The 16,426-nt window shown below is 47.3% G+C and overlaps 1 protein-coding gene across 4 annotated transcripts in view; it reads left to right on the top strand.

The window, feature by feature from the left end:
* The first annotated feature begins 673 nt into the window (after positions 1–673).
* LOC149360711 (DCC-interacting protein 13-alpha-like) overlaps positions 674–16,426 on the top strand; it is a 77,357-nt gene continuing 61,604 nt past the window's right edge. For 3 of the 4 annotated variants that reach the window (XM_089572462.1, XM_089572461.1, XM_089572460.1), the window contains exons 1-3: positions 674–1,069; positions 8,338–8,436; positions 14,879–14,938. In XM_089572462.1, coding sequence (XP_089428588.1) covers positions 1,016–1,069; positions 8,338–8,436; positions 14,879–14,938 — 213 coding nt within the window. In that variant the 5' untranslated portion in view covers positions 674–1,015. Of the gene's footprint in view, positions 1,070–8,337; positions 8,437–14,807; positions 14,939–16,426 lie in introns of those variants that run through there. The other variant, XM_089572463.1, reaches the window with a different exon arrangement.

Genomic DNA, 16,426 nt, shown 5'->3' with positions numbered 1-16,426 from the left:
ATGGTGACCTAGCTGGGCCACAGAGGTCGCCAGGGCCCATGGGCTCCTGGCCACCTAGCGCGACCACGAGGGCCCACCTGTTCCTGCAACCCCCTTATCCTTATCCCCACCCTCACTGGCTTCCTTTTAAGGGTTGCTTAATAAAAGTTTTTCCTCCTCCTCCTGTGTCTCTCCATCACGCGCTGGAGATACCGCAAACTTTTGCTGCTGACAGTACGCCCGTGTGCACGTGCGATGTCAGTGCACGTTGAAGATCCCCAGGTGGTAGAAATTATTGCAGAGCCCTCCACTACGGCACCTCTTTACTCCTTTTTTCTCTCAATCCCTCCTTTATCCCTTTACGGCGCGGTTCAGGTGTCCCCCGTGATGTGAGACATATTGCGCCATTTTCCTTTCCTCCAAAATGAATTTTCCACTTTTCTACGATGAAGTTACAGGACTCTCTGCATGTGACAGTTAACTCATTCTGACAGTTACCCATACAGCAATAACAGAAAAAAAAAGCAGCCCTTCCAAGATCAACGCAGCCTTTTCAAGTAGTAAATAATAGCTATGGCATGAAAACAACACCTGCTCGTACACAAAAACTAACAACTGCTGAAACGAAACCGAAACCTTTAGGTTAACTGCAGACGTACTCGTCCAATCCAATCCAATGAAGGAGACAGCTGTTGGTTGCTGTAGGTGCTCGTCCGTAGGCGAAGCTGCGATTGCTGCGTGCGTGATCGAAAGTAAACAAAGTTTCACCCTGCAACGTCGGGGCGAGACTCCGCGCGTTTCGCATCTCACAGCCGCGCTTCGCTTGGGGGCCGGCAGCAGGCGTACGAGCGGGGAGCATTTCTATCCCCGATGGGTGGCGACCGAGAGCGGTGATCGTTCCAGACGCTCGTCGAGAAACGAGCAGGTGTGCGTGTGTGAGCGAATTTGCTAGTGGCCGCCGACACACACGGTGCCCCGTGAAAGGTTCGAGGTCGTCGTTGGTGCTCGCTCCTGAAGCTTCCCATCCACCGGCGAGATGCAGGGTCCCGAAGCGCTCCACCTGGAAGACGCACTGGAGGACAACCCGCAGGTTGGTGATAGCCAGTCAACAATTCTCGACGGCCCTGCACGCTCCGGCGATTTCGATATCTCGTGGGCGTTCCCACCGCTGCTCTCAGCAGTATTGTTCTGCGTTTCTTCATCCGTTGTTTTTGCGCCGATGTAGCGCACGTATACCAACTTTCTAGCTCGCTGCATCGATGTGTGTTTTCTCGTCCTCTCGTATTGTCTGCCTACTCGTGTTCACACGATATGGCCTTCAGACGAAGGTGGTGATACGATTGTTTGGTATTGTCTTTGGTGTCGCATCAGACGCGATGATAAGTTGTTTGCAGAAAATTTGACGCCCGTAATTCGACGGTGTCACCACGCCTTAAATGGGACCGAGGTAGTGCGCAGTCTTCGTTAACGAAGTCTGTTAAATCGACGCCTCAGAGCTAGTTAGTGCAGAATAGGAAATGCCGTGCTCTGTAATCTGTTTGGTGGCAATTAAAGTCCCTAGATCAGCTTATGCTGATCAAGGGACTTTAGTACAACAGCTGGAGCAATTTCCGTTCGGGCGTCATTAATGCCACGGAAAGATAGCTAGCTTCGGTTATGTTGACTGCTAGCGACAGACCGGCGTAATTGTCCAGGAATGCTGTTCTGTGAGCATTATCAAGGGCTCGCTTGCATGCTCCCACTCGCAAGAGCATTTGGGTCAAAAGCATCTGTGCCCTGTACTTTAGGAGGACTCTGAAAAAAGTGCCCTACTGGTTATTCATTCAAGCAAAGTAGTTCCCACGAGCAGCAATTTAGTGAGCACATTGTTTGCTCAGCTTCTAGAACAGCCAGTCGTTGACTTTGTGATTCAAATCCAGGATCAGTTTAGGCCAATTAGGTCAATTAGGTCAATTTTCTCTGCAGAGGACAAGCATTTTTGCCACCTTTTCCTTATATATATATATATATATATATATATATATATATATATATATCCCGCATCCTTACTGTTTCTACAAAACCATATTATTTCATTTCGACAAACGTGTAAAATCAAGAATGATTATGTTATTACACCTGGCCACAAGACATGCAAGCTCCAATACTTGCACTCTGCGTGTTCACATGTCAAACACTCTGTAGCTCTGCATATAGTTCTGTGGAGACTGATCTGAGCTAAATATTTCTTGGCAGGTTGTTTATAATTTGTCATAATCCTGAAACAATCGGATCAATTTGTTAGTGGCATACATGAATTACTTTGATTATAATTGCTCAAATCATGCCATGTTGACTCACTAGCATCACATTTATTAAATTTGGCTACAAATCTCTAGCATTTATTTATCGGCCATAACTTTTTCAAGCGTCTAGTCAAAAATCATGGAACATATAGCGTATTTCGACAGCACCATCATCCACCGTTCCCAACACGGGCTCCAACTGGGACTCTGTTGGGAAACAGAAGTTACTGCATTAATTTCACGGTTTGCGCTGCATTCTTCTTACAACACAAAAGCAGTCACAATATTTTTGGGTATCTAAAAACCAGTCAATGACAGCTGCATCTAATGACAAAGCTTAATCTTGACTCATTTTGATCTGTCTTAAACTGAATCATTAGCCTTGTTTCTCACAGTGAGCGGTGTTTTACTGTGAATTGCTATAACTTTGACAGTGGTGCCATCATTCCTGGACTTCCTTACGGTGCAGTACTTTAGCCCCCTCTGTTTTTAATGTGTGTCAGCAGCGTGTCTTATTATACCGCAGTGTGATTTGCATGTTTGCAGACAGCTGCATTATATCTTCTTACGTAACTTTGACAACCAGACAGCACTACAAGAGGGCCTTTTAACTGTTGGACAGTGTTGTAAAAATAGGCAGACATCTTTAAACATAACCAACTCCAAAGTTCTTACTCTTCGCACGTCTTCTTGTGAACCTTTGAAGGACCTTTTATGAGCGAAAACACCTTAACCACACTGTTTCTGCAGCAAGCAGATGCCTGGTCCTTCAACATACATTAAAACTCATACCTACACAAATAAAGCTACCAGCATACATAATGCTCAGACATCCAGATTTTCTCTATCTTGCAGCCACGTGAAACCCACACTAATGGTTCAGTCACACTTCGGCGTTCAACATCAAGAGCGAGCAAAATCCATCTCTGGAGCTCAAATGTCAATGGAAAACAAGGTGGAAAGTACTGTCACTTGGGAATGGATTTCTCTTGGTGGAAAAACCGCTCACTTGCCACTAGCCACTAGGTGGTTTGCATGCGACATCATGGGCACCATGATGGCAAGCTGGAGCAGGTAGCAATCAGTGGTCAGAGAAATGCGCAGGTTCTTGCTGTGCTTGTGGTCCATAGACATCTTGTACAACCTCGTGGTTGTGCTGGCGGGACTGGGGCATCAAGTGCCTTGGCATTTCAGCAGTAATGAATTTTGCTCACTCTTGGCATCACCCTAATGCCTTATAATCACCACAAGAGGATTGTCTGGCTTTCACACCCTCTCACCTTGTATCTATATAGTGCCCTAGGGCCGCCGCGGTGGCTCAGTGGTTATGGCGCTCGGCTGCTGACCCGAAAGACACGGGTTCGATCCCGGCCGCGGCGGCCGAATTTCGATGAAGGTGAAATTCTAGAGGCCCGTGTACTGTACAGTATCAGTCCACGTTGAAGAACCCCAGGTGGTCGAAATTTCCGGAGCCCTTCACTACGGCGTCCCTCACAGCCTGAGTCGCTTTGGGACGTTAAACCCCAATAAACCAAACCAGTCTATGTAGTGCCCCACTGTGAGCTCTGTATTTGCAGGAGGGACAACTGTCTCTTGACATCTCACAATTGCACCTTGACTATCATGTTCCCTCAGTTGTTCTACATTCAGACAGCTAAAAAGTGGAAGACTTTGCACGCAGTATCACATAGTTCAGTGATGCTACGCAATACATGTAACATTTATCAGATTTGGGAAAAATGTTACCATTTTCTTTGCTCTGCAGGTTTGTCCATTATTTTCTTCTTTTTCCTGTAACTTTAACCTTGTGAGTTATCGGAACCTTTCCCTTGACTACAGTGACCCTACAGCGATCACAGTGTAGCCATGTTCTGTATGTAATACTCGTGCCTAGGACCTTTGAGTCAGATGAAATGAGGTGAATCGAGGTTGCAAGCACTTTGCGTGCAGACAGAAAGAGGACGTGGCCCTTCTTAGTAAACAGTGCAGTGCTACAAATTTTTGCTTTGCGCCTAGAGCGCAAAGGGAAAACTCTAAAATTTATGTCAGTTTCCTGTTCTGGGTTTTATAGCACATCGCCAATCTCCACACACAGCTATAAACGAGACAATGCTCTGACCCCCTGTTGCATCTGCCAGCAGCATTTTGTCCTGGTTGATATGGCAAGCGCCAGAGCTCATTGCAGATGTTTTGTGCAGAGCAAGCCACGCATGTTTTCACTCTGCACGTTTGTGCTGCATTGTTGAGGTTAAGGCAAAGTACAGGGGTAAGAGGCTAAGTTTGTGCTGTCGCATAGCACCTTCCGTGTATTGCAGCTGTGGGAAGGACTTATTATTAAATTATTAACTTATTAATTGCTTTACGAGGGCCTCGGTTCTGGCAGCCTTTGATGCCTTAGGAAGCATAAGAGGGTTCTCACACAGCTTCCACCCTCGCCGTTCTGATGACGTTCTACGTCACATCAGCGGTAACTCAGGACGTGCTACGTCCGCCGCTTAAGAGCGTGGGTGGCGCTGGTGAACACTCCCAAGGTTTGGTTATTTGTAAACATAAATACCCCCGAAAGCAGAAGGTTTGACAGCCGTCGTCGTAGCTCAGCGGTAGAGCACCGGACGCGTAATTCGGAGGTTGTGGGTTCGGATCCCACCGGCGGCATGTGGTTGTTTTTTCTTCTGCTTTTCTAATCAATTAGCTTTAAGCGATAACATATTCAGTAATATCATAAATTGATCAACACCACAAAATATAAAATTAATTAAAAAAAAAAATCCCCTGTGCCCCTTGGTTTCAGTGGCTGTTGGCTTCTCTCAAAGTAGTACACGGTATGTACACAAGCTTTTAGTGTGGTGTGGCTGTTACTAAAATAGCCTTTACATGTACATTGCTAGCATATTCTTGAAGTGATATTAAATAACTCTGGCCTTGTAAATAAAAATACCAACAGCTCAGTGTTGAAGATATCACTGCATTCTGTGTTGTCTTATTACTTGGAACTCTAAGCAGGTTTTCGTAGTCAAGTGAATTATATTGAAATGCCGAGTGTTTGCCAATTTCTGGTTTGTTTATTTACTTGTGATATTCTTTAGGTTTAGGGAATAACCAAGCGAAGTGATTTAAATGCTTTAACATTAAAACCGCGAAAGAGCAGCAAGAAAATGAGACACTATTGCAGTTTGGGTCTTAAAAAACAGTGGTTGCTGAAATGTTACAAAACATGCTTTTATCTTGCTTGTTGGCAATTGTTTCAGGAAGGCAGGTTTTCAGTATGGTGCAGGGGGATGTCCTGGGAATGTGAACTTGTGCTTGCTCCTATGGTGTCAGAACATGACTCCACTTGTCAGGAACATTGTTTGGCTCACATTTTATAGGTGCATAAATGTAACTTCTGTCTGTTGCTGCATTGTGTTGATCAGTTTAACGTACAGAAATGAATGTGTGTCACAGTGCACTGTATAGCCAGGTGTTTCGGTATAGCTGTGCCCCTAGGGTGGGTCAGTTTTGGTCAAGTCTTGCTCATAGCCTCTTTGCATGCCTTGTTACCACTGAAATGTGACCACTTCTACTGTAGCCAGCAACCAGGCAGACCAGTGATTGTCTTCCAGTGTTGTTTTTTAGTTTGGTTTCGTGGGGTTTAACGTCCCAAAGCGACTAAGGCTATGAGAGACGCCGTAGTGAAGGGCTCCGGAAATTTCGACCACCTGGGGTTCTTTAACGTGCACTGACATCGCACAGTACACGGGCCTCCAGAATTTCTCCTCCAAAGAAATTCTAGCTGCCGCGACCGGGATCGAACCCGCGTCTTTTGGGTCAGCAGCCGAGCACCATAGCCACTGAGCCACCGCGGCGGTTTGTTTTTTAGTGCAAAACCACTGCATAGTGGTTTTCAAACCCAACCAAGAATCTTGTGTGAGGCCTTGGAGTAACTTGGGTAAGCTCGGGTAAGTTCGGAGGAGCATTGCGGCAGCTGCTGCCGAATGGAGAGAGGCTGCGAAGACAAAGAGCGAGAAACGCGGTTTCGTGCACATGCAGATGCCAGAAAAAGAGAAGAATGAAAACATGCTTTCCCACGTCTACTCGTTGTAACGACACTGAAACCCTGTCACTTTTTTTTTTTTACCACAGTCACTCATCTCTGCATTGTTGTCTCTTATCACGGCCAAACTTATCCTACAAGCTGCCCTGTGTTCACACAGTGACTGTGTGCCGTGCATGTTTTTCTTCTTGACCTTGGCAGTATGCCAAACAAGTTCTGATGCAGGAGCATGCCTTGAAGGACAACAAAATGCTCGGTGAACGTCCATGGAAACTGATATAGACGCAAATAACCAAACATCTACTTGTCACAGTTTGTTTTCAATGTGACCGTAAACTGAACTCTACACTACAAAATCTGGCTGTCGCAAAATGTTTGACCAAGAAAAGTTATCATTTGGCTGCATGTCTCATCCCTTCTGCCCGCATTTGTTGTCGGTTGGGGCATATCTAGTTGACGGACCGTGGTGCCCACCGCATGAAGCACACGAACCTTCTTGTCGGGCAGATGTCACTGCGATGCTTGCACAAGGAAGCTCTGTCTTGAGGCACAGGTCACATGCTCAAAGCATACACTGTACAGCATTCTGTTGTGTTCCGTCGTCCTTTGTAACTCGAGCATTCACCAGTGAGATTGAGGCTTTGAAGACAAACTTTTGGTCTTCGAAATTATGCATACAAACAGCACTGGATCTGTGTGGGCTAGTTGGTGCATAGTGAATAGAGGCACAGCCAACTAGAAAATACCACCATGAGAAAGACGTACATACATACACATACACCAGGAGGTGGTGGTGGTTCACTGAAAACAATGAAAAGGCAGGAAAAAGAAGGGTGCCGACTGTGAAGGGTGCCATGCATTAATCAAACACCTGAAATACAGCTAGCGGCGATTAGAGGGATATGGGGATTGGGGAGTTGAAGGAAAACTGAAGGTTAGGTAAAGAAGGGCAGTAGAGAGATTGGAAAAGAAGGAAAAAATAAGTATTTACATCCTCTGCTCACATTCATGCAAATAAGAACTTTAAGTGCTATATGCTGGATGCTCAGTAGCACAGTGTGTTTTGCATAGCTTCAGCACACACCGTGCAGTCAGGTTAGAGGATGCTTTCTCAAACAGCACCTCCAACCTGGTTTTAAGTACCACTCTTTAAAAGGAGCTACCTTACGGAAGCCGCTGTGGGCCGTAATTTGCTTTTTCGGGCAAAAGCGATTTCGCATCGCAGGAAGATCACTGTGCCAGACCATTTGAAACTCTTCCTGAACATTGTGTTTGATTACTGATGGATCGCCACCTTATTTGATGAGAATCATGGCCCAGTGTTGTTTCCAAATCTCATTTGAACAAGGCTGATTGAGCCTCTAATCAACAATTAAGCCCTCACAATTAAAGGAGAATTCATTTCAGGTGGAAGTATAAGAAAAGAATGACAGTGTACAGCCTTAGCTCTCTTTAACCATAATGGCCTTGGCCCTGTGTAATTTCAGTTCTGCATGTCTTTGCCCAGACCGAAGCAGGTCTTCTTGTCTAAGCACCCTGAAGCTTCCGCCTCCTTGTTCATTTTCTGTTGCATAATCAGAACAAATTTTTAGCCCCTCCTAGTTTAAAATTGTGTTGTGTTGTGTTGGGTTTTATGGCACATAGGCAGCTAAGGCCATCATGTGCCAAGCACAAGGTATAATATGTCTGTTTGGTGTGAGGAAGTTTAAAGATTATTTTGTAACCCTACAGGAGGTTTAGGACGTGTGCATCTTTTAGGAACGAAACAAGAGAGGAGGTTTTTAATAGTGAATTTTCCCCTAGGAGTAAGCAAGGGTGTAACGGGATGTGCTCTTCATAAAATTGTCCAAATTTTCAAGATTGAGTTGTATAATCTAAGTGGGGCACCACTTAGTGGAAGGGAAAGAACGTAGATGCACTTCGACACTGTATAAAATGAAGTAAGAAATTTGACAGGCACCTTCGAAACAGGAGTGTGTTGTTGCACAACCATGTTTTTTCATGCTGTTGACGCACTTTTCCCACTGATGGTTTGTGCAGACGCGGTCTCTGGTCAGCCTGTTCGAGCATGATGCACACCACCTGGACAAGTATGTCAGGGTGATGTACGAACATGCCAACCGCATATGGAACGCTGAGGTGAGTGGTAGCAATGTCTGGCGATTTTATCTTATATTTTTTTATGTACCAGCTGAGAATCTAAAAGGACCCCAAGACGGTGCCATGGTTCAGGAAGTGAGGCAGTTCAAATGCCGCTGCTGGGTTTTTCTGTTTACGTCATGACAAGCCTATGCCATAGTTGCTTTTGACCAACGTCAAATTCCGCAGAGTTCTTTCGTTTTTCTTTCTTTTTTGCTAGAACAGGGGCAGGCATGGCGCGAGTGTTGCCTTTTTTGATCACTTGGCGTTGCTTAAGAACTTTTCACAGGTACAGTGTATTTCGCGATGGTTGAGCAAGCGTGTTTAGTTAAACCTCACTAGTCTAACTGGGTAAATTGGGGTGCATCTTATACACGGGTGTGTCTTATATACCAACTTTTTCAATGACAGTCTGCATATATGGCGGGTGCGTCTTATACGCCAGAAATTACGGTACTATCATATATCATACTATTATTACTATCATAGAAGCTGAGTTAGGGTTTTGCAGTTGCTGCTTTAGAAGCAGTTGTACAAATGCAAATTTTTCATCCCATTTTTGAAGTGGTGACTTCAAAACCCTATGCTCAACTTCTATGATGGACAGGATTACAGTTTTACCCTTATTTGCATTCTTTGACGTCAAGAGAAACTATTTGCATGCTTTTTGAAAGCAAGTTCCCTGCAGTAAAATTTCTTGAAAGCTTCTGGCAAATAGCTTATCTAACATATTGCACAAGTGCACAAGGACTTGTTTCACATAAAATTGAATTAAATACATGTTCTCGGAACATTTCGTAATTGTGACTTCATAAATAAAAGTTTTTTCACGCTCTTTCCAATTATCAACCATTTCTTAGCTCAAAGCAAAGAGAAAAATATATGAACTCTAATTTGAATGTGAAATGCTTTCATTTCGTTATTTAATTGAAAGTTGGAAACCACTGAACACACCTTATTATTGAAACATTTTGTGATGTTAGAGTATCGCAAAAACTCTCTTTTTTCTTTTTAACAAATAACTTGCTCACTAAAGAACAAACATTAACAATGCTGTCATTCAGCTGAATCACAAAAGAGTTGGAAACGAGAGGAGGCATCTCTCAATCCTTTTCTGAGGCATAGTTGCTGTTACCAGACACAGCTGGGTGGTTTATGCCAAGAAAGTCAAACTTGGTGTGGAAATGTTGTGCGAGCTCCTTTTGCAAAAAGATATCTTTGCTTTATGCACGTTACATTTACTTAATAGTGTTAACCTCAGTTTTACATCTTGCTTCCCAAAATTCATTTTTATTTGTCTTTCTGCCTGCGTTTTTGATTTCCTGCACTGCTCGCAGTTTGTTTGACTAGAGCACTACGTAGCATCTAAAAAAAGCTTTATTTTTTCAAGTGGATATGGATAGAAGATGCACCTCTGAGCTTCAGTAGTGAAGCACATGACATACAGCGTTAAAACTGTTGTTCAATAGTGCCACGTATCATTGTAGCGTCCGTTCGTTCGCGCAAGGCTGCAGGAAAGGGTTGTTATCATTTATGCCACGTATCATTGTAGCGTCCGTTCGTTCGCGCAAGGCTGCAGGAAAGGGCTGTTATCATTTTTTGTTCGTGACGCGAGAAGTGACCAGTCTAATCTCGATTGATCGCAGCCATGAAAGGCTGCATCTAGGTTTTTCCAGATTACTGTAGATGATCTTGTCCTGCTATCTGGAAGTTTCTTTGCCGGCTTTAAATTGAGCGATGCCGCGAGCGGTGGGCATTCGTAGTTCGACGACCGACGAGCACGTTTGTTGCTTACGCCGCCGCCGAGTGATTCAGTTCTTTTCCGGGCGCAAGTCAGCCCAAATAAAGAGCTTCGTTTCCAAGTCTTGTTGGTGTTTTCGTGACCGCTGGACTGCCGTCACTACAACGTGACATCTGGTGGAGGTGCTGGGTAGCCTTCCATGTACCGGACACCCCCAGCAAGTCGTGACGCCAGCCCTTCGAATCATTCACCGGAGGACTTGACTCCAGTCTACCACGCAGCCTCTTGGAGCCTCCAGCCATGACTTACGCCGCAGCAGTGCGCCGTCCTGCACCTCGACGACGGCACCTAAGCCCCTATCGCCATTAGCCAGCTGCGCTGGAGCGCCGCCCTCTCGCCCCAACTCGCCCATCCTACGAGCGTCGCACACGGCCTAGGAATTGCGACGAGTGGAGAACACCCGACCAGCGCCGCCAACTATGCTTCCACTGCGGAGAAGCCGGTGACATTCTCCGGTATTGCCCATACAGGAGAATGGGCATCCGAGGATTTTCTTACGACGCCCCATGACCCCGACCTGGCCTGCGACCAGCCGCAATCGAAGAGTTCTTGCGTCGGGAAGAATACTCATCGCCGAGCCGCCCATCTCGTTCTCCGTCGCCATCGTCACCGCGCTATGTATCTCCTAGCCGAGGCTACGCAGTGCACGGACGCTCCCCCGGCCCCCGAAGGTTAAACTGAATAAAGCAGCTTCTGGAGGTGAGGTTGCTTCTGAGCACGAGAACTAAGACCGTCCATCGACGAAAATACAAGACTATGCCTCAACTACGACGACGACCCCTACGACAACAACGGCCCCTACGACGACGGCCCCTACGACGCCGACGACCCCCTATGACGCCGACGACCCCTACGACGCCGACGACAACTACGACGACGATGACACAGCCAGACTTGAAGCTTTTACCGCTGCCCTTAAACCTTATTACGAACGCTAAAGGACTCGAAGTTCGCATTCTCCGCGTTTATTTTCATTTTAAAGCATCGAGACGATGCTTCTTTGCGAGGGGGGTAATGCCACGTATCATTGTAGCGTCCGTTCGTTCGCGCAAGGCTGCAGGAAAGGGCTGTTATCATTTTTTGTTCGTGACGCGAGAAGCGACCAGTCTAATCTCGATTGATCGCAGCCATGAAAGGCTGCATCTAGGTTTTTCCAGATTACTGTAGATGATCTTGTCCTGCTATCTGGAAGTTTCTTTGCCGGCTTTAAATTGAGCGATGCCGCGAGCGGTGGGCATTCGTAGTTCGACGACCGACGAGCACGTTTGTTGCTTACGCCGCCGCCGAGTGATTCAGTTCTTTTCCGGGCGCAAGTCAGCCCAAATAAAGAGCTTCGTTTCCAAGTCTTGTTGGTGTTTTCGTGACCGCTGGACTGCCGTCACTACAACGTGACATCTGGTGGAGGTGCTGGGTAGCCTTCCATGTACCGGACACCCCCAGCAAGTCGTGACGCCAGCCCTTCGAATCATTCACCGGAGGACTTGACTCCAGTCTACCACGCAGCCTCTTGGAGCCTCCAGCCATGACTTACGCCGCAGCAGTGCGCCGTCCTGCACCTCGACGACGGCACCTAAGCCCCTATCGCCATTAGCCAGCTGCGCTGGAGCGCCGCCCTCTCGCCCCAACTCGCCCATCCTACGAGCGTCGCACACGGCCTAGGAATTGCGACGAGTGGAGAACACCCGACCAGCGCCGCCAACTATGCTTCCACTGCGGAGAAGCCGGTGACATTCTCCGGTATTGCCCATACAGGAGAATGGGCATCCGAGGATTTTCTTACGACGCCCCATGACCCCGACCTGGCCTGCGACCAGCCGCAATCGAAGAGTTCTTGCGTCGGGAAGAATACTCATCGCCGAGCCGCCCATCTCGTTCTCCGTCGCCATCGTCACCGCGCTATGTATCTCCTAGCCGAGGCTACGCAGTGCACGGACGCTCCCCCGGCCCCCGAAGGTTAAACTGAATAAAGCAGCTTCTGGAGGTGAGGTTGCTTCTGAGCACGAGAACTAAGACCGTCCATCGACGAAAATACAAGACTATGCCTCAACTACGACGACGACCCCTACGACAACAACGGCCCCTACGACGACGGCCCCTACGACGCCGACGACCCCCTATGACGCCGACGACCCCTACGACGCCGACGACAACTACGACGACGATGACACAGCCAGACTTGAAGCTTTTACCGCTGCCCTTAAACCTTATTACGAACGCTAAAGGACTCGAAGTTCGCATTCTCCGCGTTTATTTTCATTTTAAAGCATCGAGACGATGCTTCTTTGCGAGGGGGGTAATGCCACGTATCATTGTAGCGTCCGTTCGTTCGCGCAAGGCTGCAGGAAAGGGCTGTTATCATTTTTTGTTCGTGACGCGAGAAGCGACCAGTCTAATCTCGATTGATCGCAGCCATGAAAGGCTGCATCTAGGTTTTTCCAGATTACTGTAGATGATCTTGTCCTGCTATCTGGAAGTTTCTTTGCCGGCTTTAAATTGAGCGATGCCGTGAGCGGTGGGCATTCGTAGTTCGACGACCGACGAGCACGTTTGTTGCTTACGCCGCCGCCGAGTGATTCAGTTCTTTTCCGGGCACAAGTCAGCCCAAATAAAGAGCTTCGTTTCCAAGTCTTGTTGGTGTTTTCGTGACCGCTGGACTGCCGTCACTACAACGTGACATCTGGTGGAGGTGCTGGGTAGCCTTCCATGTACCGGACACCCCCAGCAAGTCGTGACGCCAGCCCTTCGAATCATTCACCGGAGGACTTGACTCCAGTCTACCACGCAGCCTCTTGGAGCCTCCAGCCATGACTTACGCCGCAGCAGTGCGCCGTCCTGCACCTCGACGACGGCACCTAAGCCCCTATCGCCATTAGCCAGCTGCGCTGGAGCGCCGCCCTCTCGCCCCAACTCGCCCATCCTACGAGCGTCGCACACGGCCTAGGAATTGCGACGAGTGGAGAACACCCGACCAGCGCCGCCAACTATGCTTCCACTGCGGAGAAGCCGGTGACATTCTCCGGTATTGCCCATACAGGAGAATGGGCATCCGAGGATTTTCTTACGACGCCCCATGACCCCGACCTGGCCTGCGACCAGCCGCAATCGAAGAGTTCTTGCGTCGGGAAGAATACTCATCGCCGAGCCGCCCATCTCGTTCTCCGTCGCCATCGTCACCGCGCTATGTATCTCCTAGCCGAGGCTACGCAGTGCACGGACGCTCCCCCGGCCCCCGAAGGTTAAACTGAATAAAGCAGCTTCTGGAGGTGAGGTTGCTTCTGAGCACGAGAACTAAGACCGTCCATCGACGAAAATACAAGACTATGCCTCAACTACGACGACGACCCCTACGACAACAACGGCCCCTACGACGACGGCCCCTACGACGCCGACGACCCCCTATGACGCCGACGACCCCTACGACGCCGACGACAACTACGACGACGATGACACAGCCAGACTTGAAGCTTTTACCGCTGCCCTTAAACCTTATTACGAACGCTAAAGGACTCGAAGTTCGCATTCTCCGCGTTTATTTTCATTTTAAAGCATCGAGACGATGCTTCTTTGCGAGGGGGGTAATGCCACGTATCATTGTAGCGTCCGTTCGTTCGCGCAAGGCTGCAGGAAAGGGCTGTTATCATTTTTTGTTCGTGACGCGAGAAGCGACCAGTCTAATCTCGATTGATCGCAGCCATGAAAGGCTGCATCTAGGTTTTTCCAGATTACTGTAGATGATCTTGTCCTGCTATCTGGAAGTTTCTTTGCCGGCTTTAAATTGAGCGATGCCGTGAGCGGTGGGCATTCGTAGTTCGACGACCGACGAGCACGTTTGTTGCTTACGCCGCCGCCGAGTGATTCAGTTCTTTTCCGGGCGCAAGTCAGCCCAAATAAAGAGCTTCGTTTCCAAGTCTTGTTGCTGTTTTCGTGACCGCTGGACTGCCGTCACTACAACGTGACAATAGAAACTCGTCAGCATTGTTCACTTGATTCATCTGAATGGAGTTGATATAAACCATGCGTTAGTTCTGCTTTGTTTGTCATTGATGATTGTTACCTTCTTTGGCTGTTTACTTATAGCTCATTGTCTCAGCTATGCTATTTGTGGGCTGTGTTGTGCAAGTACAGGTGTTTTACATGATAAGCAAGTCATGAACAGGGTCATAAACAAATCCTTATTGCACCATTTTTGTGAGAAACACGTCATGTGCGAGTGGTAATGGGTGTCGTATTTGGAAGGGGAGCTGCTGAAATCTGCTGTAGATTGTTCATTGCTTTCTTGGCGGAGACCTCATCAGAAAGAAAATGGTGTGACAGATAAGTATCAGGAACTCGATTCACTGCTAAAGCTGTATGTAGCATTTTCTGGAAGACGTGAGTCTTGATGATACTAGCTAAAGCGCTGTTGTCGTGTATACACAGACCAGGTACACCACTGCACCATTTGCTTGCGTTGCATATTTTTCTCTTCTGTCTGCTGTACTTTAGCAACTGTCATGCTCCTTGCTTATGCTGCATTCACCTTGCTGTGCTAGTTGGTTTAATAATCGCGCTCACTCTTCTGATTTGGCAGACCCTGTTCTCTCTCTGCATTTTTTTTCCCTTTCCCCGTCCACTTCCACCACTCCATTCTTGGGCCTGCAGAAGGAACTGGCAGATGCCACTGCAAGCTTGGCGTTCCACATGAGGCAGTATGACCTGCAGGTGAGCTCGCCACTGTGCTGGTGCACTGGGTTTGGCGGTGGTGCAGATAGGGTACTGGCGTAGGAAGGATCACCTTACCTCCTATTGAAGGAACCACGGAGGAAGATGAAGGTAGCTGCATCAGCGTCTTGCTGCATCGTGGCATGCAGGGATCGTCATGCAGTTAACCCTTTCAGGCACTTTGTACACAATTGTGTAAGCGTCAAACTTACAGCTTTTTCTGAGAAACTGGAGCACTTAACAGTGATTTCATTATTTCAGTCAAATTGAGCACCCTTCTTGTCGCAAATAATTTGGTTTTTTTGTACCATGTAGCGGATGCAGTAAATAATATTTCACATAAGAGTGAGCTAAATAGCGCTATGTCTGCTGGTTTTGTGCGGACAGATTTTGCTGTGAGTGAAAACATCGATTGCTTTTGCTCAATTTCGAGCGTAATGTGAATCTTCGAAACACAAAGTGATTCCACGATTCTTAGGGTGTTTACCTGACACACGAGGACATTTCGATGTTAGTATTTCTAACAAATTCCGCACATCGTTGTAAAAACTTAACTGCTGGTCTTTCACGTTCGAAAACTAACAAATTCCCTTTCTTGAGGCCTGAATATACTATGTAGGTGAAAAAATAATTGATTTCAGTCAAAAGAAAAAATGGCTCCTGAAAAGGTTAATTAAGCGGAACACAGTACATGCCATGCTAAGCAGAAACATTTAGCACAGCGTGTACCGCCACCTCTCTATTACATACTACCTATGTCGCCGGTGGCAGCACCAGTACCAGAGTGCGTGGACAGATGGCGCTAGGTGCCTGCACATGGCACCTCAGGGTTATCTGCACATGCGAAGAAGCAGGGCTGCACCTGTGAAGTTGGCTGCGCCTCGACTAATTGGAACATTTGACTCCCACAAAATAATCTTTGCGCCCAAGCGCAGCATGTCGTTGAACCGCTCTGGATACTGGGATTACAAGCGGTAACTCATAGCAACGATGAGTGCCTGGATCCTTGAACCCAGTCGCCTGACCTTGCATCTTGTGTGTTGTTGTTGTGCCACCTTGGCTCATTTTGCCTAGGGAATATTGTGGCATGTGAAAAGAATAAGCGCACAGCATACAGTTCAGTGTGGCATGTATCGACGCTCGCTCTTCTTTCTGAGACTCGCGAGTGTCCCATGGGTTCTCAGTCACTGAACTGCCACTGCAGGAATTTTCAGAGATGTTTGAACAGAACTTAGAAAAATGGCATTCATGTGAGGCTGCAGCGCTTCCTCTAATATGGCACCTTTTTGTGCTTAAGCAAACATAGCCTTTGTGATCATCAGCTGGCGATGGCAGTCGTACGAGAAATTATTGTGAAAGCAGCACACTAATACAAACTCAGTAGTACATGCGTATATTGTTGGGTGAGTTGGTGATTGAGCATGCTGAACAAAAAAGAGCACAACAAATTGCATAAAAGGGCGAAGTCATTAATTGCGTATGTGTGTC

This window comes from Amblyomma mixtum, chromosome 2, assembly GCF_055824585.1.
Source record: "Amblyomma mixtum isolate Tamu chromosome 2, ASM5582458v1, whole genome shotgun sequence".
Taxonomy (NCBI): domain Eukaryota; kingdom Metazoa; phylum Arthropoda; class Arachnida; order Ixodida; family Ixodidae; genus Amblyomma; species Amblyomma mixtum.
The sequence above is the reverse complement of the archived record's forward strand: the minus strand, read 5'-3'. Positions and strand labels throughout refer to the sequence as shown.